This window comes from Xenopus laevis, chromosome 9_10L (genome assembly GCF_017654675.1).
Source record: "Xenopus laevis strain J_2021 chromosome 9_10L, Xenopus_laevis_v10.1, whole genome shotgun sequence".
NCBI classification, from domain to species: domain Eukaryota; kingdom Metazoa; phylum Chordata; class Amphibia; order Anura; family Pipidae; genus Xenopus; species Xenopus laevis.
In genome coordinates this window covers 124,272,652-124,299,901 of record NC_054387.1, presented here as the reverse complement: position 1 = coordinate 124,299,901, position 27,250 = coordinate 124,272,652, and the positions used below count along the sequence as shown (strand labels likewise).

The following is a 27,250-nucleotide window of genomic DNA, read 5'->3' as shown; positions in this document are numbered from 1 at the left end:
GGCCGACATCTGCTGGTTGACTTCTGCTCTACCGCGGGCAGTAGCTCTCTCTAGTTCGCGTTGAATCTGCTCTTCGAAAATAGACTTCATCGGACTTCGTCTCAAAAGACAGAGACTCGCGGTTCTTCGCAGAAACCCACCGAGTCTGTTCGTGCCAAACCAATTCAGTGCGGAAGAGAGAGGAGGCTACTGCCCGCAATAGGGCAGAAATCAGCCAGTGGCTAGCAGTTATCAGCCCCTTTTTGGTAGAGTCCTGCGCGGAACCGATTTGTCAAACCGAATCCGAAACCCGCATGCTTACCCGCTACCTGACCCTCAAGTACCTTATCCGCGACCCGCTGACCATCAAGAAACAGGAAGTGCTGTCATTGTAAACGGGAAGTGGCATCATTAGAAGTAGGCTTGATCAGAAAAAAAGGAGTAAAACTCGTTATTGAAAAGACCCGCGACCCGACCTGCAAACCCAGAGAACCTTCGAGACCCGCGTCTATACCCGCTCCCGAAACTTCTAACTGAAACCTGCAGGGTACAGAAGGTTTTTGCTGGTAACTGACCCACTGCAGGACTCTACCTTGTGGCCCTATCCTAAAGGGCCATACATGTGAGGATATTAACTGCCAGCTCAGCCAAGTGGCACCTAATAACAGCCTGAGTATGGGTGCAAACCAACTGGAATCTTTCAGGGAATCAGGCAAATATTTATCAGGCAGGCTGGATGATCCTATCTGACATTAATATATTGGTGCAGGCTGACATTATGATGCAGTCATTGGTAGTTGAGTTTGCAGCGCTACCTTCTGATGTCATTAGCTACTCATTAGCAGACCCCACCAGCCATATGGCCTAGCTGACCAGTGGGCAAATATCTGACCCACCGGGGGAGGGCCCTGAAACTCATATGGGGAACTATAATTAGTGAGGCAACACCTGCTGGTAGGCTGCAGGGAGATGGGCTCAACATAACAAAGGGGAAGTAACCCCAGGACTACTGTCTGCCTATAAAATTGACAGCGCTGTATAATTAGATTATAATCTCTTGTTAGATCTCCTTTTCTTCTACATCTCCATGTAGAATCATAGATGACATTCCTTATAATGAATTATAATTAACAAAGTCTACTCCTTCGCTGCTAATTATAAAGTTACTGCTGCGTAATCCCAACTTGAAGGATCTCCTTCATGATCATAATTAACCGCATTAAGCAGCATGTCAACTCCTGGTAGAATTGTTCCCCTTAATGAGCTTGGCTCTCGTTTAACCCAGGGGGAATATGATGTGCAGAGATTTCATCAGGTTGCGTATCCATCAGCCCTCCCCGGCGTGCAAACAGATCTCATTAATGGGATAAACTTTCATACTAAAAACAATGTGTAATGTTTAATGAAGTCGAGGAGTTTTGACTGTTGAACAAATTGGTGCCCCTAGTGATTATACCTTTGCTTGTCCTTGTGCCTGAGGCAGGAGAATGCATATGGCGACACAGTACTACGTTCCTCATCTATATGGGTTATAGACCCTTTTTTGGAAGTCAATTGAAAAGAAGCTGCTCAAGCGATATAAATCTTAACATGAAATTTATTCACCCATTTAATTGAGCATGGAAAATAGAAATCATTGAAAACATCTATTTACAGCAATATAAATATAATATACAGATCATTTTGCATTTCTTTATAAAGGAACGGCTATTGCAGTAACGTGACCACGATACAGTCGCATTTTTTTTGTTCATTTTGAGCTTTAATTTTTACCCACCACCTTTCCATCTCCTGCACATCAGGATCTGACAAGATCTGAGGGGCTCCTGTAGATTTATTTGTATTTGGTGTTGTAGACCCTAAGCTACAGTAGATCTTTAGCATAAACCTTTTCCCAGGGGTCCCAAATTAATTTTCCTAAATCTGCTTTGTGGCCCAGAGCTTGGTGTAGAACCAGTTATGGACCTCATTTTAATGACTATTCATCAGAGTATCAAAGGAGATCACGAGGACCCACCCTAAACAGCATGGAGACCTTTTTGTGGTCCTAACCCATAGATTAGAAGAATCCTGTTCTATATAGGCTTCATTTCCATGGGCAGGCCGTCATGTCCTCTTACAACCAATGTCCTAAAGTCCTGTGGTGACTTGAAGTTCCAGTAAGCCTTTATCACTTTTTTATTCTTAATGTATCTTGTTAAGTTCTTGGTCCTCCACCTAATGTGGCCTCCAACTTAACCCGGCCTCAGTACAGCTCTGTGTCATCGAAACATAGTCAAGTCCAAAAGATATTTAGTATGTGGAAAGGGTACAGTTATAATGCAAAATTCATTCTTCGATTACTCCTTGGAACATCAGTACAACGGCACTTAAGAAGAACAGCAAATGCCCCGAGCCAAAATGGACGTTTGCACTGGATGGGCTTCCCGTTGATGCAAATGATATGCCAGAACTTGATGAAGATGGTTTGCTAGAAAGTGATGAAGATACCATGCTAGAAGGAGAACTTACATAAAAAGAAGACTGCACCTGCCGAGAATTGAGCAACTGAGGAGGGCGGAAATTATTTACCATGTACTGAGGACTTCCAGTGGTGTTATGAATAAGACTTGATGAGAAGGTCCGTATCTAGGTGAGGGATAGAACGAGAGATCGTATTAAAGGCCCACTGTTCCCTAACGTTTTCAAAGTCAATTGTGTTTAGGGTAGGAGAATATCTATACAATTAGTGCTATATTAACTCTCTGCCCAGGCTATTTGAAATCATGGGGTGCTGTTCTGGATCAGCTTTGCTTGTAGAAGGCTATTTCTAGCCACTTTTGGCTGCCCCTACCCTCAGAGGCATCACGTAATACCCCCTGCTAGTTTTATGTAATTGTAAAATAGTATGAGGTCTTAAGGAAGGCTTTTGTCAACTATCCTGAGACAATGTCAGTTAAGGCAGGGCTAGTTATGTAACACCTACATAGAACATGGGGGGAACAGGTACTATGTATGTTCTGGCATAACTAACCAAGATATGTTCCCAGTGAAAGAGTTTGTCAGGAAGGAGAATCATAGGGCAGAGACATTCATGTATTCATTCATACTCACCACGCTGTCTGGGATTAAAATTGGATTTTTGAATATTGTCCACACTACGGCCTCATCACATGTTGGGGTAGTTAGAGAACCCGAGTATCGATAATAAGAGGTCTTATCAACTTCTCCCAGGACGGAATCAATAGAAAAGGAGGCATTCAGAGTTATATTTGATCCTGAAAGAACAGGAGGAACAAATGAGTAAGAGGTTTAGAAATCTCTGTGGCCTCCTCCAAACCAATCATACTCTCACCAGAAGACTTTTTTTGTGCTTTGTGACTGTGAATTCCATGATGTACCACAGTCAGGTAATTTAAGATTATTTTCCAGAGATGAAGCATTTTATGCGGATGTTCAAGTAATTACGGGTTGCTCACAGGGTATGAATGGTACAGGGTGCACCCTAGTAAGATGTTCCTCCAAGACACTGGTTCCCAAACTGTGGGGCTTGCACCCCTGAGGGAGCTTAGAGCAATGGTTGGGAAGCTCAGCCTGAAAGCCAGTTAGGGTGACAATTGGGAAGATTAGTGAATTGCTCTTTGAGACACACCTGAAAGCCCAGTTTGTAGATCAGGGTGAGATTTGGGGTGAATATGTATTTATTGGCCAAGACATTCTTGGAACCATGGCTGAATGACTAATATACTAATATTTTTCAATATTTGGTCTTCATGGGGGCCCTGACCCAAGGTTGAACGTTCAAGGGTAGCAGTTTTGACCTTCAAGTGGGGCTTGAACTAAAAAAGCTTTATAACCACCATCCTAAGACCTTCATAACTGTGTTACACCCTGGGGCCCTACTGGTTAGGGAAGCACATGTGGTCTATTAATGCTACAAAGGACTATAGCAGTGTCATAAACACTAACCTATTGCCATAAATAAGCTTTAGACAGGATTCTTGCTTGCCCTAGAATGCTGTGACTTAACCCTGAAAGTGCTTCACAAATAATCATATGCAGGGAGATGTAACCTTTTCCATACTCTTATCTGCCTCTGCTTTGCTACAATGCTGTTGAATGCAAAAAAAAAAAAAAAAAAAAGGCAACAATGTTGTGCTTACCTACAACTGAGACATTTGCTAACAGGTTGGCCAATGCGGTCATTGATGAAGTGCTGGCTGATGTCCCAACCTATAAATACAAACAACAAATGTGACCATAGTCATTATGTGGGGAAGTGTGGTTCTGTTACACAGGTGGGCTCTGGGAAAGGGTTCTTGTATTATACAATCTCATTTCAAGGAAGGGTTTTGCTGTTGCATATTCAGACCACAGCTGTTACAGAGTTTCTGGGGAAAGAAGTTGCTGTTAAACTCTGGGGAAGGGTGCGACTGTTACACAGTCAGACTCTGGGGAGGGGCAGCTGTTATACAGTCCAACTGTGTGGCAAGGATGCGGCTGTTATACAGTCAGACTCTGGGGAAGGGGGCAGCTCTTATACAGTCAGACTCTGGGGGAGGGTGCAGCTGTTATACAGTCAGACTCTAGGGAAGGATGTGGCTGACATGCAGACTGTGGGGAATGGTGTGGCTGTTATACAGTCAGACTCTAGGGAAGGATGTGGCTGACATGCAGACTGTGGGGAATGGTGTGGCTGTTATACAGTCAGACTCTAGGGAAGGATGAAGCTGCTACACAGCCAGACTTTGAGGATACTTTTGATATACAGTCTGACTCTGGGGAAGGAGGCAGCTGTTATACAGTCAGACTCTGGGGAAGGGTGAGATTGTTATACAGTCAGACTGTGGGGAAAGTTGTAGCTGTTATGCAGTCAGACTCTGGTTAAGGGGACAGCTGTTATACAGTCAGACTGTGGGGAAAGTTGTAGCTGTTATACAGTCAGACTCTGGTTAAGGGGACAGCTGTTATACAGTCAGACTCTGGGGAAGGGTGTAACTGTTATACAGTCAGACTCTGGAGACAGCTGCTATACAGTCAGACTATAGGGAAGGGGACAGCAGTTATGCAGTCAGACTCTAGGGAAGGGCACAGCTGTTATACAGTAAGATTCTGGTGAAGGGTGGGGAAGTATATTTTAGGCACAGGTTTCTCTGGTACTACTGTAGGTACTTAGTACTTACATCAAAGAAGAATCCCAGCACTGCAATTCCAGTAGGGTCTTTTTTGGCAGCAGTCAAATTCATTCCATTCTTTGTATGAACAATGTGCATCTGCAGAGACAATGAGAGAGACACTTGTTGGATGATAATGTGTATACAGTATGTTTTCATGGCTTAATTTGTAGCCCTCACGCCTGTAACTTTGCTATTGTTGCACACTTATTTAAAAAAACATATATATGAAGACTAAGGACTGATTTACTCAGAGAAGTGCTGAATTCTCTATACCCTATGCACAGAACCAAAACCACACAATATATCATAAATTGGGTTGGAAAGATCATCTCCCTTGCACAACAGCGCTTTGCAATATGTTGGCGCTCTATACATACTGTACATGTTAATAATTATAGCAGTGATCCCCAACCAGTAGCTCGTGAGCATCTTGTTGCTCCTTGACCCCTTGGATGTTGCTCCCAGTGGCCTCCAAGCAGGTGCTTCTTTTTGAATTCCTGACTTAAAGGCAAGCGTTAGTTGCATAAAAACCATGTATACTGCCAAACAGAGCCTCCTGTTGGCTGGAAGTTTGAATAGGGGCTACCAATAACCAATCACAGCCCTTATTTGGAAGCCCCAAGAACTTTTTGCATGCTTGTGTTGCTCTCCAACATTATTTTTTACTTGTGTGTGGCTCATGGGTAAAAAAGGTTGGGGACCCCTGAATTATAGTATATCTAGAGGAAGGCAATTAATCATCTCGTAATTCGGCAAGCAGCCAATTCAGGGAACACATTCCTTCCCGGTGTAATCACGCTCTCGATTTGTTAACAAATCATAATTACATTTGTTTTTTCTTCCTAGAAAGACATTAGGCCAATTTTGAAACCTGGCCAGAGAGTCACTCATTAGCAGCTCTCTTACAAGACATTTCCAAATCCTGACTGCCCTTGCAATAAGTCCCCCTTTGTGCCCTACCTTATCTCCATGTGCATTGCCCTAGGGTGTGAATTTTACAACGTTATTGGGGGGGGGGTGAGGACTGCCATCAGTGTCGGACTGGGGCACCAGGGGCCCACCAAAGAACCATAGACCAGGGACCCACTCTCAGTACTATTATTCTTCCTCACTCAACCTATATTTTCCTAGTCTCTATTCTTTACATACTATAATCTATTATTCCATCTATTTAGCCTCTTTGTTCTCAAAGAAACAAGGAATGATCATGAAATAGGCCAAATGTTTAGCAGCACAGACACCTGGGCCCACCGGGAGTTTTCCTGGTATACCGGTGGGCCAGTCCGACACTGACAGCCATATGCCAAGTTACAAGTACAAGGCTATTTTGTCTCTGTAGCAGCAACCTTAGCTACAGCCTAGATATTCTAAGTCTAAGTGTAGACCTATGCAGCTTTACACCTGCCTCAAGTACTCATTGCCAGCTGTATCAGCATTGCAGCAGGGGTCAACATAGAATTGAGGAATGACTGCTTAATAAAGTCTTTGTGACTTACTCAGTAGTAAACCCCAGAGCATTAACACTCACCTCCATAGGGAACTGCTTTCCCCCCAGGCGATGTTCCGAACCAGGTAGAGTCCCATTCCCCCAGTGGAAGTGGAAAGCGATTGCAGAGTAGTTGGATGGTAGACCTCCCCCTGATATGGTCACCCCACTATCCAGCTGAACCTCCGCTGCAAATGAGAGAGTAACTATGAGTGGGAACGACTGAGGTTATTACATGCGCGGTAGTGAGTGGCAGCAGTGCAATCTGTACCTGAGTGGCCTGAGTTATCGAATAGCAGCAGTTTGCTGTTATTACTGTAGTTGGTGAAGGTAAAGTTTCCCAGGTTGGCGTTGAACTGTGCAGATCCATTTGCAATGTCTATAGGAGATTGATTTAATCCTCCACATGATCCCAGAGAGCTCCAAGTACTAGGGTCTAAAAGAGAGGAACAAGGCTCATTATATCACGCCCAACTGGGTGCCATTCAGATTGATGGGTGTGCTAACTCAAAAGGTGCATGGCTTAGAGCAGTGGATGCCAAACTGTTTGACTGACCCTGGTGGGGAGACCTGGAGACTTGGTAGGATCACCTGAAGGCCAGTTAGGGTGATAATTAGGGAGAATGGCTATCTGCTCTCCTACATACACTCGAAAACCCAGCCTAAAGGTCAGTTAGGGTGACATTTGAGGTGAATATAAACTATAATGAAAGAATGATACAGCACTTTTTTTTGCAATATCTGTAGTTACTGTATGAGCTAAGGCAGGAGTTCTGACTAAAGGTGGGACCTTCAAGGAGGACAATGGCCAAAGGCTGGAGCTTCAAGCAGGGCTTGAACTGAAAAAAGTGTGACGACCACTGACTTTGGGGGATCATTCGATGCATATAGAGATAATTGCTGTAAGGACATGGCTACCTTATTCCCTTCTAACCAGCTACAGCCTAAAGGTCAAGCCCAAAGTAATCATTATCTAACCAAACACCACCCTTTGACCTCTCACTAGTACTGATTGATGTCGTTTCGCACTTCAACTACCTACGGATGTTGGGAGGGTGTTAAACCTATCAAAAAACAGTCTACCCAGAATGCCTTAGGAGATTAATATTACCAAATATCAATTTTATTAATTTGACTTGGCATATGATTTGTTTCTCTATTGTAAATGGAGACACCTTCAGGAACCCTGGATATTATCACAACATACGGCATCTTTTATATGTGGCCTAAACAAAGTTAGTGGTGCCTTTGCTCATTCATGAAAATAAAGGGATTCAAATGAAAAGCAATGGACTGGGCACATATAGTGGTAGAATAAAGAGACTTGGGTCTGTTGCTGTGTCACCCACTGAAGATACAGAAAAGAAAAGGGTGCCCCTTACCGCATGATTCCTCTGTGTAACACCATTCTGCAAAACAGAGAGAAAGAGAAGTTATAATATTTGGGTCTCAGCAAAATTTAAGAGGAGGACATTTAATAAAACAGGGATAAAGTACAAGAATAAGGGGAGGGAATGTAGGGACAGATACTAGTGATGTGCAGGTTGGCCCAAAACCTTTGGATACTGTGGGCTTGGGTCAACCAATTGCCCCAGAAGGTGGGTTGGGGGTGAGTGGCAGGTTATATTTGTTACCAGTCTAGTCTCTGCACTGTCCCAGGCCCACTAGTGATGTTGGGGTGCTTACTTATAAATGCTTTCCCTGCCCCCTCCTGTGATGTCAGAGATGGGACAGGTATATAAATTGCCAGGTAGCATGGGTCATTCTTGGGTTGAATTAGTGGGTTAGGGCCAGGCATCACTAATAGGTACAGGTATGGGATCTGTTAAACCGGAAACCCATTATCCAGAAAGATCCGAATTATGGGAAGGCAATGTCACATAGAAAATAATAAAGAGGTTATTATGACATAGGTAATAAAGAGGTTATTACATAGGTAATAATAAAGAGGTACCTTATACTTGATCCCAACTAAAATATAATGAATCCTAATTGGAGACAAAGCAATCCTATTGGGTTTCATTCATGTTTAAAGTATTTTTTTAGTAGACTTAAGGTATAGAGATTCAAATTATCGAAAGACCCCTCATCTGGAAAACTCCAGGTCCCAACCATTCTGGATAATAGGTCCTGTACCTGCATAGTGCAGTTAAGCTGGCCATACATGTGAATTGACCATTTAGCCTAAGGGGCAGTTATAGGAGATGGGACCAATAACAGAAAAGAGAAAGCTAAAAGATAGTTCTATGGGGAGGGTAATTAATATTAATTAAGAGGATGCAAAGTTATGGGATCATTATGGGCAGGGATAGGTACCGGGCAGTTACAGGAAGAGGCGCTTGTAATAATCTAGCAATAGGTAGCGGATGGGGACAGGGCATATAGTAGAGAAGGGGAGGAGCATATAGTAGAGAAGGGGAGGGGAATATAGTAGAGAAGGGGAGGGGCATATAGTAGAGAAGGGGGAGGGGCATGTCATTTATACTGAGAGGAGGCTACTAGTAGATACAACAATTTAAGGTGGCATTTAGAAGAAGAATGGCAGATATGTGACTATATTGGATGGTATGATAAGTACCTGCAGCGATAGGATCCACAAAGAACAGAACAGCAGCAATTCTCCACATGGCTAGAAATGACCTACAAGCCAAATACAGACATCGCTGAGTGTATATACGATTAATCATGTATTTATTTAGCGCTGTCACTGGGCTGTGAAAGACAGAATAAATACCACCCACACACAGTTTCAGTGAAATAGTCCATTTGAGAGAATTAGCTGGAGAATGGTCCCTTCATGCTTTGCACCAGTGATGTGAAGGGATGACCCAACCCAATGTCATGCCTTGGTGACATATTACCAACTCTCTCCACTCCCCTGTGATAATGACAGAGACAGACAGGGAGTTGCGGGTGACAGTGATGTCACAAGAGGGGAGAAACCCGGCCAAATATATCTGCTCCGTGACCTGCGCCTTCAGGTAGTTCATTGGCCTGCACCCACCCAGTACAAGCACCCATCTATTGTACAGCGCTGTGGAATATGTTGCTGCTTTATAAGTATGTGCTAGATACAAGTGATTGTCTTATGCACCCTCGCTCTACACATTAACTGCTTTCCACTGTATACACATCAGCCTCACAATCACACTTCTTGGAACCACTGGTATGTCTTAAATTCCGGAGAAATTCAGAGATAATGCCCAAAGCACACCATATATAAACAGAAAGGCACGTAGATAGATAAAAGATGGATAGATAGATTAATAGACAACATTAAATTAAATAGATAGATAGATAGATAGATAGATAGATAATTGATGGATAAATAGAGAAATAGATGATAGATAATAGAAAGATGATAGATGATTATAGATACAGAGATAGATAGATAGATGATAGATAGATAGATGATAGATAGATAGATGATAGATAAATGAGAGAGAGAGAGAGAGAGAGAGAGAGAGATATTGATATAGATAGATAGTGCTACGCAATATGTTGGCGCTATATAAATACATGTTAATAAATAGATAGATAGATGATAGATAGAAAGATAGAGAGAGAGAGAGAGAGAGAGACAGACAGACAGACAGGCAGACAGATAGATACATAGATAGAGTAATAGACAGACAGGTCAAGGTATGTGGATCTTTCCACTAGTATTCGTTTATGTTTGATCCAGCAATGAAGTAAGTTTGAGTGCGGACACACAATTCTGATTCTGGCACCCAGGCAATTAGTGTATACAAGTGCAGTGAAAACTACACACTAGTGTATGTATATATACTGTAGTTACATAGTTATATAGTTACATAGTTAATTTAACTATCTAACTATATAACTATGTAACTATAGTATATATACATACACTAGTGTGTAGTTTGCATATATATCTACCATCACACACACACTATCTATACAATAAGACACATATATAAGAAGTAGAAGTGTACCTTTGAGTGCTGCTATATCCCAGTCAGTGCTGAAGCTGTGGCTTGTGTCTCCTCTCTATATAATTATATATATATATATATATATATATATATATATATATATATATATATATATATATATATATATATATATATATATATATATATATATGTATATATGTGTGTGTGTGTTATATCAGTCTATCTGTGACTCTTCAGGTCGGACCTGTAGTGACTTTCTTGCTCCTGTCATATTTATATGTTCCACCTGCTCGGGCTGCCCTGCTTCTCTTGGTGTGTACAGCAGCCTGGGGCAAGGACTGTTGTGCCAGAAATAAATGCCTTTAGCCATGTAAAATACAAATGCCCCTATAGATATTAAAATGAGATAACTAGATATAGTCATGTCAACAAAGGTTGCTCCTGGAATTTCCCAGGTTAGAGGTGACTTACACCCTCCCCAAGATCAGGGGCGTTTAGTAGGAAGTGGGAGCTGTCACACGCACAGTTTATATTGTATACACTGGCACCCAGGGGAAAAACATTGGGGTGACTCTTTCCAAGGATTCCTAATAGGAAAAATAGGGAGCCGTGAGTTCACATTGGGGTTTATGTATTTTATTATCCTAAACGTTTAGGGTGCAAGGTGGTGAGGGCAACACTTGCTGATATGTATACCCAGTATCCATTGAGAGACATATACTGATGTGTGTATACCCAGTATTCATTGAGAGACATATACTGATGTGTGTATACCCAGTATCCATTGAGAGACATATACTGATGTGTGTATACCCAGTATTCATTGAGAGACATATACTGATGTGTGTATACCCAGTATCCATTGAGAGACATATACTGATGTGTGTATACCCAGTATCCATTGAGAGACATATACTGATGTGTGTATACCCAGTATCCATTGAGAGACATATACTGATGTGTGTATACCCAGTATCCATTGAGAGACATATACTGATGTGTGTATACCCAGTATCCATGGGGCAAATTCACTAATTGGCGAAAATTTGCCAGCGATGGCTTCGCGCACATCGCAACACTTTGCCAGGTGTAATTTCGACTGGACAACGCTAATTCACGAAGATCCGAAGATGCGCACAGGGTACCAAACGCTGGCGAAATTACGCTCGGCAGTTCGAAGTTACGTTAGCGTTGGCTAATTAGCATACAGTGTGCAGTTAAAGTACAATGGACGTATATGTTGCAGCAAATACATTACACTACACAAGGCCAGGGAACCTTAATAAAATTATATAAAGTTGTTATATTGCCCTACACATGTGCCCACAGTATAGATTAGGTGCCATATGTTAGGAAATGTAGGGGGGAAGGAGGGTACCCAAAATAAAAAATAAAATTTACGATCTTTTTCAGTCTATCACCCTTTAAATAGGAAAAAAGCCAGCGTTTTTTGGGACTTAGAAAAATTTGTAACTTTTTTTGAGGAACTCCTATCTACTCTATTGCACTTCGCCTGGTCTGAGGTGGTGAAGGCAAGTCTGGCGATAGAGGTAACGGTCAGTAAAACTTAGTGAATTTGCGCAGTAACGCTCTTTCGCCAGACCGTAAATTCACCTGGCGTTAGAGTGCGAAGTTGCGCCAGAGTCTATCTCCTTGGTGAAATTACGCCAGCGAATTTACGCCAGCTACCATGAGTAAATTGGCGAAGTCCCGAAATGACGTCACGCTGGCGAATTCTCACTGATGTGTGTATACCCAGTATCCATTGAGAGACACTGACTGATGTGTGTATACCCAGTATCCATTGAGAGGCACTGACTGATGTGTGTATACCCAGTTTCCATTGAGAGACACTGACTGATGTGTGTATACCCAGTTTCCATTGAGAGACACTGACTGATGTGTGTATACCCAGTATCCATTGAGAGGCAGATACTGATGTGTGTATACCCAGTATCCATTGAGAGGCACTGACTGATGTGTGTGTACCCAGTATCCATTGAGAGGCAGATACTGATGTGTGTATACCCAGTATCCATTGAGAGGCACTGACTGATGTGTGTATACCCAGTTTCCATTGAGAGACACTGACTGATGTGTGTATACCCAGTATCCATTGAGAGGCAGATACTGATGTGTGTGTACCCAGTATCCATTGAGAGGCAGATACTGATGTGTGTATACCCAGTATCCATTGAGAGGCACTACCTGGTAGATGTGTAAACACATTAGTATGTGCATCTTACATACAGAAACCAGTTCACAAAGGATGAGTTCATCCCATGATTAGGGCCATATGTTAAAATTCTGGGCTTCCCCTGGTGCCCAATACTTTGACTACAATAGCTAAAGGAAGAGACAGGGATAGGACTGGCGTTGCAGCATCATTCTATAAACTGACTCTCCTTTTTAAATCACTTCCTTTTCCAATTGAGAAAGCTCCTTTTCTCTAGTCTCGTTGGATAGGATAATGTCATTGTCCTCTTGTTGTCTTCTCCAACCTAAGAGGGGAGGTTCATAAGACTGATTTAAATATCAGATTTGTGTATGTATCTATCTATAGCTTGATCCCACTAAGGTAATATTTTTTTTTATGAGTAAAACACATTTGGCAAATGTTACCTTGTTAAATGCATCTGTTCCCTTAATTAATTTGGTTGCTGCGCTCTGCACCTTTTCCAGTTTTTTCACCTATCTCTATTTCTTTAAAGAAATGTGTCAAAATAGTATTTTAAAGAAAGATTTCTGCAGATTGTATGTGGAATTATGTGTAGGTTAGAGAGCTAAATGCTGCTGTAGCCGAGCTTAACATTGAATTATCTCTCAATTCTGTCCCATCTCTGATTTACTTACATTTGATTTAATCTATAATTTTTCAGCCTAGGTACATGACTTTATCATACTGAACAATGGACTTTATTACTTTTACTTCTCCAAAACTGTGCAGAAAATAAAGCAGATATGTAATACTGTTACTACTGCTGCACACTACTGTTATGCAGGAAGTTGTCATTTTTTACTAATTCAAGTTTCCTTTTGAGGCCAAATATTTCCTCGGAGTCTCCTATGGATCATATGAAGGATATAAATATAGGAAGGATACAGATATAGGACATTTTTGTATCAGCAGTTTAGTCGTATTTCTGAGAGTATCCAGGGAAGTATTTAGTCCCTATACTATCTTTGGGTTGGGTTTTAGTGCATTTAGGGGAGTAGACAAAGTGGAAGTGGGGAGGGAAAAATGGCTGGGGATGGATAAGGGAGGAGGCAGCAAGAGTAGAGATTTTGGATCAAAGAGTGGGGTAGAGAAAGAGAAGTTACAGTCCAGATCATGGAAGGAGTGGAGGAAAGGTGGAGTGGGCACAAGGTAAAAGCAAAGTTCACTCTGGAGAGCCAAATTAGATTCAGTGTACTTTATTCAAACACAACATGTTTTGGACAGACATGTCCTTCATCAGGTGCTGAGTGGGCACAAACATATGGAAAGATGGAAATAAGGGCACAGAGATCAGGGAAGGAATGGGGAAATAAATGTAAAGCCTAAAAGTTTTTTTTTCTCAAATCTTTTGGCCTTTTCTCACCTTACCACCTGCCCGCTTGATCCAATTCCCTCAAAACTTCTCCGCAATACCAATCCTTGTCTAATCAAAGCCTTAACTCACCTATTTAATAAAAACCCTCTCTTGATCCCTCCAATCTTGACAACCTCCGACCTATCTCTCTGCTACCTTTCATCTCTAAACTACTTGAGCGCCTAGTCTACAACTGACTAACCTCATTCCTCTCTGACAATAACCTGCTGGACCCCCTACAATCTGGTTTTAAGCCACAACACTCCACTGAAACTGCCCTGACTCGACCAACTAATGACCTTTTAACCGTTAAAGCCAACAATCATATCTCACTATTAATACTGCTTGATCTCTCAGCTGCATTTGACACTGTAGATCACCCTCTCCTCCTCCAGTCCCTCCATTCACTTGGGCTTCGTGACACAGCCCTGTCCTGGTTCTCTTCTTACATCACCAATCGTTCCTTCAGTGTCTCCTACAACGGAGTAGCATCTTCTCCCCTACCTCTTTCTGTTGGGGTTCCTCAAGGCTCTGTCCTGGGACCATTACTATTCTCTCTCTATACTTCCTCCCTCAGCAAATAAATCAACTCGTACAGTTTCCACTACCACCTCTATGCTGACGATACTCAGATCTATCTCTCATCTCCTGATCTCAACCCAGAACTCCTAACTCACGTCTCCTCCTGCCTGTCCGGTATCTCTACCTGGATGTCGCAACACTACCTTAAATCAAACCTCTCTAAAACTGAAATGGTTCTCTTTCCTCCAACTAACACCAGTAACATCCCGGAAGTATCCATCAGAGCTAACAATTCCACTATCACCCCCTCTCCCCAGGCCCAGTGCCTTGGGGTCATCCTAGATTCTGCCCTGTCATTCACTCCTCATATCCAGTCACTTATTAAATCATGTCACTTCCACCTAAGGAACATATCCAAAATACGATCATTTATCACCCAAAATGCTGCCAAAATTCTTATTCACTCTCTCATCATATCACGTCTAGACTACTGTAACTCTCTTTTAATTGGCCTTCCCCTCCAGAGACTGTCACCTCTCCAGTCCATAATGAACACTGCTGCGAGGCTCATACACCTCAGCAACCGCTCCTCCTCTGCCTCGCCATTCTGTCAATCCCTGCACTGGCTTCTGTTACCTTTCAGAATCAAATTCAAATTAATGATCCTGACATTCAAAGAACTTCATAACTCTGCCCCACATCTCTGAACCCATCTCTATATACTCATCCAACCACTTACTACGCTCCTCTACTGACCTTCTACTCAACTCTTCTCTCATTACCTCCTCACATGCTCGCATTCAAGACTTTGCAAGGGCTGCACCCCTCCTCTGGAACTCTCTCCCACGGTCTGTCCGACTTTCTCCCAACCTTTCTGCTTCAAGAAATCTCTGAAAACGCACTTCTTTCGAGAAGCCTACCCTCACTCTGCTTAACTACCAAACGCAACACCACATACAGTACCCCATTTCTCACCCACTTAATTCGATCTTGCCCACTCCCACACCTTGTGTTATTATTCCCTTCCCTTTAGAGTGTATGCTCTTTTGCATAGGTCCTTCCTCACCTTTTGTACCAGTATTGATTGTGATGTATGTAACTCCATATGTTCTATGTATATAATTCATGTGATTTAGTTGTATAATCACATTTACTTTACAGTGCTACGCAATATGTTGGCACTATATAAATACATGTTAATAATTATAATAATAATAAAGAAGGAGCAGGAACAATGTGGAGACACAGGGCAAAATAAATGAATTGGGAGAAAGCTTAGAGGAAATGAAGACTGAAGAATGAGCAGGAAGTATGTAGATAGGGCAGGAGGATCAGAGAAGCAGGGAGGATGAGATGAAAATGGCATGAAGATCAGGGATGGAATAGGAAGGAAAGGGAGAGGAAATGTAGATTGAAGGAGACACAGAATAAATGTGTAAGGGAGACAGCTCTTTGGAAATGAAGAATAAAGAAGGAGCAGGAAGTATTTAGAGAGGACATGGAGATCAGGGAAGTAGTGGGAGGAGGAGGACATGGCTTGAAGGTCAGGAAAAGAATAGGGAGGAAAGGAAGAGGGAATGTAGACTGAAGGAGAAGCAGAAGAATCTGGAGTGGATACAGAGCTGAGAGAGGCAATGGGGAGGAAGCAGAAAGGAAATGAAGATTAAAAAAGGAGCAGCAAGTATGTAGATAGGACATGGAGATCAGGGAAGTAGTGGGGACACTGAGGACATGGCTTGAAGGTCAGGAAAAGAATAGAGAGGAAAGGAAGAGGAAATGTAGATTGAAGGAGAAGCAGAATAATTTGGAGTGGACACAGAGCTGAGGGAGGCAATGGGGAGGACACAGAAAGGAAATATGAAATAAAGATTAAAGAAGGAGCAGGAAGCCAATAAGTATGTAGATAGGGCATGGAAACTGATGAAGCAGTGGGGAGGAGGAAGAAAAGGTCAGGCAAGGAATAAAGGTCAGGGAACTAATGGGGAAGAGGTGAAGAGGCACCAAAATCATGGAAAGATCAGGGAGGAGGTATAGTGTACAGAGATAAACCAATTTTAAGGATGCCATTGGCTCAATCTAGGCCTCATCACACATCAGAAGGATTACACTCCAATATTCACATCTCAGAAGATTCCTATCGGTGTATGACATGACCTTTGTGGAGTTAAAACGTTCCTGAAGCCTTGGCTTGATTATGATGAAATAACCCCACGTTGTTATAACTGTTCCCTACATGCTGCATTACGCACCGCTTTTCATATTGCATCTAATAATTGCAAGTACAAAAAAGGAGGGTTGTGGGTGCACTCCTAAGGCCATAAAAAAACATATTTTTTTGTTACAAAGTTATGATCATATAATTGATAAGCTGCCATACCACGTCAAGGTATTTGAAACCAACGCCTGTGAGACTCATTATATCTGAATGCTAGTGGCTGGGGAGGCTTTAGCCTTTTTATTTGAAAAAATGGGCATTGGTTTGGGCAGTCTACCCCTTCAAAAACTGCATATGCAAGTGGCGGGGGAGGATCTAGTCCACAGATTGAAACCAAGCTTTTATATTTCGATCACAGGTAAATAAGTTAGGGACCGCCGTATGGAGTTTACCTTGACGTAGTATGGCGGCTTATCAATTTTATGATCACAACTTTGAAACAAAAATCCCTGTTTTTATTTTTTTAGACTATTGTATTTAAATATGTTTTTATATGGCTTTAGGAGTGCACCCACAACCCTCCTTTTTGTATCTAATAATTCCAACACAACACAAATTCTATTCAGCTCCTCGTGCAACTGATATAATTAGCTGCCTCTCTACAAACCCACAATCTCATTCCTCATCACCAGAGTGCAAGTGGCCTATTCTGTTTTATACTGGGATCATTTGAATTGCCCTTATCGATTAGGGAGACAGTGACATGCCTCTGGTATGTTTAAGGTGTCAAAGAGCAACACATCAAAGCAATGCAAATTAAGTTCTTTAAAATACCAGGGTTGGATCATTATCTCCAGGTACAGAAACGGCAACACACCTGTGTCCCCATTTGTCCATTTGAAAGGACATTCCAGGTCCTCCTGAAACCAGTTAAATTGATACTGATACTGGTGAACCCTGGAGCTAACACCACCTCAAGGGTGGCCATACCTAGATACTTTGTCCTATGATAAAGGACCTGTGAGGTCCAAAACGTTGCTGTGCCATATGTGAAATAAAGGAAATTTTAATATCATCTATTGGGAGTGCTGCAATCTCTACGGATTCAGGATGGAAAGAATGTGAAGGTATATTGCCTGCACCCCTATAAAAGGTATTTCTTATCACTAAGGTGCTGGACACTTGACTATTTCATACCTAGAGGGTTCCCACTGTGGCCAGTGCCAATGGGTATTTGCTACTAAATAGTTACGGGCAGATGTCATTTTAATACCGGAAGTGGCTTAACACTCAAAAAACTTAACACAAAAATTGTGTGATTCATGTTCAAGCACATGCATAATTGCAATTATTTTGGTGCATCTCCCCCTAGTGGCCATTATTATGGGAAAAATGCTGCATTGTGGGTAAAAAACAACAGCAACTTGGTCCGAAATTGCACTTTGCACACTGCCCTTGCAGCACTAAAGGGGGGCTCTAGAAACGGTCACAGGTCACAGGTCAGGCAAAATTAGGAACCAGTCACCTCTAATCCTTAAAGGAAGTGCCGTATTTATATTTATGCATCCAAGGGCCTGTGCCTAGGGTGGCAGCTTTAAATGGGCAGTCCTTGGGTGCCTATATAAAAATGTAATCTTCTTTAAAGGAGAAGGAAAGGCTAAAATTAAGTAAGCTTTATCAGAAAGGTCTATATAAATACACCAGTAAACCCTCAAAGTAATGCTGCTCTGAGTCCTCTGTCAAAAGAAACACATCATTTCTTCATTTTATTGTGTACTCATGGGCTTCTGTATCAGACTTCCTGTTTTCAGCATAAACCTCCAGAGCTAGGGCTTGAGCATACTCAGTTTGCTCTTCCCCCTCCCTCCTCCCATCCCTGCTGTAATTTGAGCTCAGAGCTGTAAGTGAGCAGGTAGAGACTCAGGCAGGAAGTGATGTCACACCAAGCTTATATGGTAGCTGCTATCCTAAACAAACAAAACAAAAAGCATTCTGCAGAATAAATATAGCATCCTAGATTGCACTTTTGTGGCTAATCTGTTGCCAATAAACTGTCTTGGAGCTTTCCTTCTCCTTTAAGTCACTTTAGGAACTACCATTCTGTACACACTGCGACATTCCAAAACTGACAGTTATTAAAATGATCCTATTGCCTCTAAGGCAGATGATTTTAGGCTTTCAGGGGTTCACTTCTTTTTATGATCCAACATTTGGTCAGGACCCTAGTGATGTGCGGGCTGACCTGTTCCTGCGGGACCCGGCCCTTTTGTGACGTCATCGGTGGGACGGGTTGGCGTGGGTCTATAAAAGGAACCCAGAAGTCGGGCTGGTGGGAGGTCAAGTGGCGGGTGGGTGTGGGTCGGGGAAATCCCAACCAGCACATCATTACAGGACCCCTCTTAGGCTGGCCATACATGATTAGATCTGCTCGCTTGGCGAGGTCACCAGCTGATCCAAATGTCTGTCCCGCAGGCCAATGGTCAAGGATCAAAATCCTAATTGCGGCAGTTGGATTGAGGACTGCATCAATGTGCAGGTGAGGTCCTTGATCTAATTGGTAAATCAAACCTGCACCACACACAGCTGCTGACACTTGAATGGATAAGTTGACAGTTTTTATCAGCCAGTGTATAACCACCTTCACCCACAAGGTGACAGATAAATGTCTAATCAATAATCCTGCTGTAGTGCCAGGCACATCTAGGCCAATGTTGAGGCATTCACCGCAAAACACTCATTCTAATTCTAAGAGCTTCTAGGAATATATACAACAGCAATCAATCAACTGAAATCTCACCCAAAACTGGGCTTCAAGCAAATACCCCCTTCCATAGTTTTGTCCATCAAGTTTAACATCGTAATCTATACTAAGGGGCAGATTTATCAAAGGTCAAATTTTAGAGTTTTATATACCTCGAATGAACTCGAATGGTTTCTATTTTAAAAACGAAACGCGAATGGGAAAAACTCGAATCAACGAGTTTGGGGTTGATTGAGTTTTCGGCAGAAAGAAAACTGGAATCGCTTGACTTGATCGAGTTTTTGGACAAAACCCTCTGAAAAAAACTCGAGCATCACGAAGGCTATTAACATCTTCAAAAGGTTCATGGGACCTTTGCCATTGACTCCTACATGACCTCGGCAGGTTTTAGCTGGAGTATTTTCAGATTTGAGCTATTTCCAGGGTCAGGGTATAATAAATGTTACATTTTAAAAAAACTCGAAAAATTTAAAAAAAATTTAAAATGTGAATTTTTGACCAAAGAAAATAAACTCGAAAACTAAAATTTTCGTGGAAAACACAACTACAACCTTTTTAAATCTGCCCCTAGGTGTAGATTATACAATTAGGGTACCTGTTATTCAGAATGCTCCAGACCTGTCATTTTCCGGATAAAGGATGTTCCTGTAAATCTCCATACTTTAAGTCTTCTAAGAAATAATTTAAACTTTAATTAAACACAACAGGATTGTTTTGCTTTCAATTGGGATTCATGATGCAGGTTTGGGATCTGTTATCCGGAAACCCATGATCCAGAAACCGACAAATTCTATTCCCACAGACTCCATTTTTATCAAACAATTGAGATTTATAAAAATGATTTCCCTTTTCCCTGTAATAATAAAACAGTAGCTTGTACTTGATCCCAACTAAGATATAATTAATCCTTATTAGAAGTAAAACCAGCCTATTGGGTTTATTTAATGTTTAAAAATCAGGTCTGCACACTCAAAAAAGATCATTTGACTCAGGTGGTATAATAGAAAATGTTTTACTAGTTTAATCTCTAGATTTTCCTCTAATTTGGTTAACTTTGAGACGGATAAAAATGCTTTAACGCAAAGATTAGAATTCTTGTCTAAAAAGGAAACCAGTTTGCAGTTACACTCGGATACCCTAATTGAATATTTGAAAGTGAAGAGAATACCAAGAGGGTTAAGATTGGGTATTAAACCCACATTATGTAAAGAGGATCCGGCCTACTGCAGAAATTGGGATAAGATCCTAAACAAGTGTAGCCTTGACCTTATGACTTTGACGGTAGAAGGGGTTCAATCTAAACTGTCTAAACTGAGAATTGACATTAGCAGCATTAAACAGAAATTACAGTCTTCCTATAGTGACATAAATTTGGATGAATTGGATGCAAAATTAAGGGACACTGTAGATAAACATCGAGTTGAAATATTGAAGGTGAAACTTGACAAGCTTAGAAGGGACACCATAGACTACCAGGAGGATAGGGTGTATAATTGGAGGAGGCCATATCCTAGAAGGAAGCAGTATAATACGTCTGGGTCAGTGGAAAGTGAGGTTGCTAGTGGATCAGAAAGCTCAGATATTGGATCTAGTCCTTTTTTAGACAGAGGTACAAGAGGAAAATACGGAGAGGGAGGAAAAGGAAAGAAAGGATCACAGGAGCCGAGTGCCTCACGGATGTCCACCAGGAAGAAAACACGACAGTTGTGAATATAAGCAAGAAAATTTTAACAGAACTGGAGATGTGTGTATTAAGCAAAGGCCTGGGGTATGTACCAACCAATAGTGGTGATAAACTAATGCTTGATGTTGAGTTGGAATTTTTTTTTCGCTTGTTAAGGTTAAAGGCTCATTTTGTACAGGAAACATTGGATGACGATAAACCATCACGTAATGAGGACGAGGGAGATGATGTGCAAGAAATGGTGCCTACGCAGGATGAACCCTGGTATGACACCATTAAATGTAGACCACATAGTAATTTTTTTCCCCCCATGACTAACCACTGTGTGGAAACCTTTGTTCAGGCTGTAGAAAGAGATGTTAATAAACTTAAATGGCCCATTAAACAGAATAGAGCGCAGAACCTCTCTAGAGTTGAAAAGGATGCGTTACATAATTTGAAATTGGATGCCTCCATCACCATTAAGCCTGCGGATAAAGGAGGGGCAATAGTGGTGATGTATACAGATTATTACAGGGAGGAAGCTGCTTCTCAATTGAGTAATGCTTTGCATTATAGGTTATTGGATGGTGATCCCACGAAGGACTTGAAGCAGGTAATAGATCAGGTTTTGGAAACTAGCATAGAAGAAGGGATTATTACAGAACGGCTTAAAAAATTCTTACGAGTAGATTTTCCAATTGTACCTGTGTTTTATCTTCTTCCCAAGATTCACAAGGATATGCAAAGACCACCTGGGAGACCCATTGTGGCGGGAATGTCATCCATATTTCAACCGATGGCTATACTACTGGATAGTGTTCTGAACTCCATTGTGGTATGTACTAGATCATTTGTGAAAGACACCACTGATTTTATCAATAAATTGAACACAATAGACATGGTTCCACAGGATGCATTTCTATGCACAATGGATGTCTCCTCATTATATACCTCTATTCCACACGACCAGGGTATTGAGACTATAGCTATAGCTGTTCGAGGGTTACAACTACCAGATGGAGTGGCTGAACTACTACTGCAGCTTCTCAAATGGGTTTTGACTAAGAATTATTTTCTGTTTGAAGGGAAATACTATGAGCAAAGCCAAGGAACATCAATGGGGTCAAATGTTGCTCCAGCGTATGCTAATTTATACATGGCATGTTTTGAGGATGATTTTGTATATGAAAAACAGGAGTTTTGGCCCCATGTTGTGACTTGGCTTCGCTACATAGACGACCTCTTCTTTATTTGGCAGGGATCCGAAGATCACCTACACCGTTTAAAAGAGTACCTTAACACAAGAATTCCAACTATTAAATTTACCTTAGGATATGATCGGCATCACGTACACTTTTTGGATGTGACTGTAGAGGCACAAGGAGGGAGACTTGTGACAGATATCTACAGGAAACCCACAGATAGAATTACCTATCTTGATCCCCGCAGTTTGCATCCTCCTTCAACTACAAAGGGTTTACCCTATAGCCAGCTACTACGTGTGAGACGGATTGTGAGCACGGATACTAAATTTGATGAGAGAGCAGGAGAAATGTTGACCCACTTTAGAAGTAGGGGATACGATACTGGTGTCCTATTGGAGGCTAAACAGAAGGCTAGAGAAAAATCAAGATCTACTCTATTGACAAAGACACAGAATAAAAAGGCAGACAGATTACCTTTTGTTTCCACATACTCCACCAAATCGGGGCAGGTGAAGAATATAATAAACCATCATTGGCATTGGACCATAGGTTACGACCCTGGGTGTCTGATCCTCCAATTATGGCGTACAAAAGGGCGACAAACTTGCGGGACCAGCTAGTCCATGCCTTGAGTGAACCTCCCAAAAAACAAGGTACTTGGTTGAGTGGAACTAAGGGGATGTTTAAATGTGGGAGATGTGTTAACTGCAATTTCGTAGTCCGTACTGACAAGTTCTATCATCCAATGAGCGGTAAATGTTATGAGATGAGGGATTATATCAATTGTCAGTCCGACTATGTTATATACATGGTGAATGTCCATGTGGAAAGATTTATGTAGGGGAGACGACTAGATCCCTAACAGTGAGGATTGGGGAACATCGGAGTGATGTGAGACTTGGTAAGAATTCGTCCCCGATAGCTAGACATTTCAAGCAGGCACAACATCAAGTGAATCAGTTACGTTTCATGGGAATAGAACAGGTTAAAAGATCTACTCGAGGTGGAGACAGGGAATTACTTCTCAAACAGAGGGAATTGAAATGGATATACAAATTGAATTGCCTCTCTCCTAATGGTCTTAATGAAGATAGGGAACTTTCCCTATTTTTCTAATTTTGTTTGGATAGTGGTTTGCTATCTGTGACCTCAGTCTGTGTATAAAATGGGTTTTATTGTGTGTTCTGATGTTTGTGTATTATTTTTTGTATATTTGAGTTTTTAAATTCTATAAATACCGTTATTCTTCCAGATTTTATAGGACATTGGCGATGAATCTGAATTTGTGCTATTTAACCCTATCTATAAGTGGCATGATCATTTTTAAATTGGCAGGATGGTCTTCACATCAATATTTGAAATGGATTTTATGAAGATGTATCACGTTGGTGATTAACCCTCACTGGACATCACGCTTACACTGGTTTTTGGATGAATTTTAAAATATATATATTTTCTGTACTAACATACTGTTATTTATTTAATAGCCTATACATGTGATCTCATGCACTTGCACTTTCATTTGTCCATTAATTTATTGCCCTGTATAAATCTATATACCTGCTAGCACAGTCACTTTAGTATATTTATTCTGTAGTCATATTGGTACAATGTGTCTAATGGATTGTCACGATAAGAGATTTGTTTATTAAATTTATTGTATTATTTTAGTGGGGTTAAAGGAAAACTATACCCCCCAAACAAAGTAGGTCTCTATTAAAAGATACTGAGTAAAACAGCTCATGTGTAAAACCCTGCTTCATGTAAATGAACTATTATCATAATAATATACTTTTTTAGTAGTATGTGCCATTGGGTAATCATAAATAGAAAATTGCCATTTTAAAAAAAAAAGGGCCGCCCCCTGGGATCGTACGATTCACTGTGCTCACATACAAACCACATGTAAGGTCACATGAGCCAATTAACAGACAGAGTTGTGTCTTTTGCTTCCTCACTTCTTCCTGTTACAGTTAGTGTTGTAGTATTTCTGGTCAGGTGATCTCTGAGGCAGCACAGATAGAGTCACGAAATGGTGGTTCAAGGCAAGAGATGTAAAAGGGCAATATTTATGTAAATATATATTCCAGTTTGGTAAGATTCTTTAATATGTCATTCAATTTGATATAAACCATCTGTTGCTTAAGTATTCATTTTGGGGGTATAGTTTTCCTTTAATATGCGGTTACAACAATAGGTTCAATGTCTGATTTCCCATTTGGTGTGGAAACGCTGGGGTTGCTAGGATACGGTGTGATTGCTAGGGCATACCTTGTTGCATAGGTTTAATGCGCCCATGCGTTCCACCCACTCTTCTCGCGATATTTTAACCTGAGGCAATGTACGTGTAGGGAGCCGCGTCACTACGCTGGATGAGTCATCGGGGGAAGTGACGTAGGCGTGTGTGACGTCACAGATCCGGAAGCTCGGGTAGCGCGCGGAAATCGCAAATGGACACATAATTGAAGAGGGTATTTATTTTATCGCTGATCCCTTTACACATCAGAATCCCCTTGACAAAGGCTGTTTGCCGAAACGTTGGGGCTGTTCTCATTTTGGCAGGTGTATCCGCTTCTTGTAGCTTCTTTTCTGCCTTCTTTGTACCAAAGGGTGGTATGTATACTATTATCATGTGGAGTGTTTTGTCTTTGTAAACATTATGTTACTGTCAAATTGTTCTTCTAACTAGTAAAACATTTTCTATTATAGCACCTGAGTCAAATGATCTTTTTTGAGTGTGCAGACCTGATTTTTGGACATGTTATATTTGGTTGCTCTGTAGGGGCGACTCAAGGTTTTTTTTGCACCTCTTACTACATATTTGCTTTTTTGTAGCTTTAAATGGGAGTGCCCTCCACTTATCTGTATTTTCGTGTTTATTTAATGTTTACATGATTTTCCAGTAGATTTCAGGTATGAAGATCCAAATTATGGAAAACACCAAGTCCTGAGCATTCATGATAAAAGGTCCCATAACTGTATCTTAGTTGGGCTAAAGTACAAGGAACTGTTTCATTACTACAGAGAAAAAGGAAATCAGTTTTAAAAATCTCAATTATTTGATTATAATGGAGTCTATGGGAGATGGCCTTCCCATAATTTGAAGCCTTCTATATAATAGATCTTATATTTAGTAGTAGTATAGTACAGTATCATCTTCTCCCAATTCCCCTCCATTTCTAAGAAAACCAACTCCAGGCTTCATTAATCTGTCTGTCCTTCTTAAGGTGATCAAGCTTCTCATTTATTCTTCACCAAGGACTCTCTTGCTTCTCATAGGCACCAGTTGGAAGCCTTATCACCAAAATTACAATTTAGATGACAGATCTCTGTAATAGAAGTTCTACATTGAGATGCAACTAGAACATATTAAATGGCATGCTTTAGTTCAGAAATAATAAACAAACTCTGGGCCAAATTGTAGTGTGAATGAGAAGGAATCAGACACCTAGGGACTTATTTATCAAAATCCCAATTTTTTTCATGTTTCTAGTTTTTTAAGTTAAAAAAACTAGAATCCACGATTTACCCTTACTTATCATTAAAAAAAAACACGAAAAAATCGGATTGTGGAATTGTGTGGATTGTTGCACGAAAAATCTAAATTTATCGTATTTGATGGCCATGCAATCGGCGGAAAAGCCCAAGATGTTCCGATTATAATACGAAACTCAGCTCAGACCATAACATCTTGTAAATAGGACCTCTGCCATTGACTTTTACGGGTCCTCGACAGGTTGAAGATGTAGTATTTTCAGATTCAAACTCTTTGCATCCTCGGGGTATAATAAGTCTCGAAAAATTCGAGTTTTGTTTTTCTACTAAAAATTCAGATTTTATAGTGAAAAACTTTAATAAATAACCCCCCTAAATGTAAAGCTGACCTCATTGTTTGGGATGCACTGTTCCAACCAGTGCTTATGAGTAGATACAACTATTTGTGTGCCCAGTATTTGTATTATGCATAATAACATATTGGTAGCCTTTACAGAAGCTTACTGACACTAAAATAGTTACAAGTATTCCAAAACATATACCTTTAATTATGTATTAATTGTATTATGCATAATAAAATATTGGTAGCCTTTACAGAAGCTTACTGACACTAATAGTTACAAGTATTCCAAAACATATACCTTTAATTATGTATTAATTGTATTATGCATAATAAAATATTGGTAGCCTTTACAGAAGCTTACTGACACTAATAGTTACAAGTATTCCGAAACATATAAACCTTTAATTGCTTTGCGATATGTATGCCATGGGCTGTGCTGTTGTATGACCTGCCACTAGACACACTAGGACAACATGGACAAGCTCTGCTTACTCTAGTGTTTTGACTATACAGCAGGTAAAAGCTGTCAGCACTTTTTGATAACAAACATGTATTTATCAGCCTGAGGACAGTAAACACATGTTGACCAGTGTGCACCAGATGGAGCTGGAGATGTGAAAGTGGAAGGCAGCTAGAAAACATTTGCAGTAAATAGGTAGATGATCAATTAGAAGGTATATTTATTAAACTCTTTATCAATATACATACACACACACACACACACACGTGTATATATATATATATATATGTGTGTATATAGCCACGAGACTGCTAGCCCCACCCCTTTTGTAACGTCATCGGCGGGTCTATAAAAGGAACCCAAATGGGGATGCGGGTGGAGGGAGGGCAGCTCCGGGTCAGGCATGGGTCAGGAAGGTCCATCTGAGCCCCCTTAATACCCTGCTGAATTCACACCAGTGAACAAAGTAGGGGTCCCCAACTTTTTTTTTTACCCATGAGCCACATTTAAATGTAAAAATAAAAAAGTTGGGC

General features: G+C 41.0%; 1 protein-coding gene across 2 annotated transcripts; it reads right to left on the bottom strand.

Annotated features, from left to right (window-relative positions):
* Positions 1–1,661: 1,661 nt before the first annotated feature.
* On the bottom strand, positions 1,662–10,644 carry LOC108701709 (carbonic anhydrase 4). Of its 2 annotated transcripts, XM_018236690.2 has the most exons (9): positions 10,578–10,644; positions 9,200–9,261; positions 8,004–8,030; positions 6,893–7,057; positions 6,664–6,809; positions 5,142–5,231; positions 4,122–4,191; positions 3,073–3,236; positions 1,662–2,607 (listed from the first exon to the last, which is right to left on the bottom strand). In XM_018236690.2, the coding sequence occupies exons 2-9, from the start codon at positions 9,246–9,248 to the stop codon at positions 2,308–2,310; spliced, it is 1,011 nt and encodes a 336-aa protein (XP_018092179.1). In that variant the 5' UTR covers positions 9,249–9,261; positions 10,578–10,644; the 3' UTR covers positions 1,662–2,307. The 2 variants fall into 2 exon arrangements, with proteins under 2 accessions (XP_018092179.1, XP_041432996.1); XM_041577062.1 differs by lacking the exon at positions 10,578–10,644 and having other exon boundaries at positions 9,200–9,280.
* Positions 10,645–27,250: the final 16,606 nt, after the last annotated feature.

Coding starts and splice junctions, on each gene's coding strand:
- LOC108701709 (XM_018236690.2), bottom strand. CDS start 9,248: ATGTGGAGAATTGCTGCTGTTCTGTTCTTTGTGGATCCTATCGCTGCA. Junction 5,232..6,663: donor GAAAGCAGTTCCCTATGGAG/GTGAGTGTTAAT, acceptor TTGTCTCTGCAG/ATGCACATTGTTCATACAAA. Junction 4,192..5,141: donor TGCTGGGATTCTTCTTTGAT/GTAAGTACTAAG, acceptor TTGTATTTATAG/GTTGGGACATCAGCCAGCAC.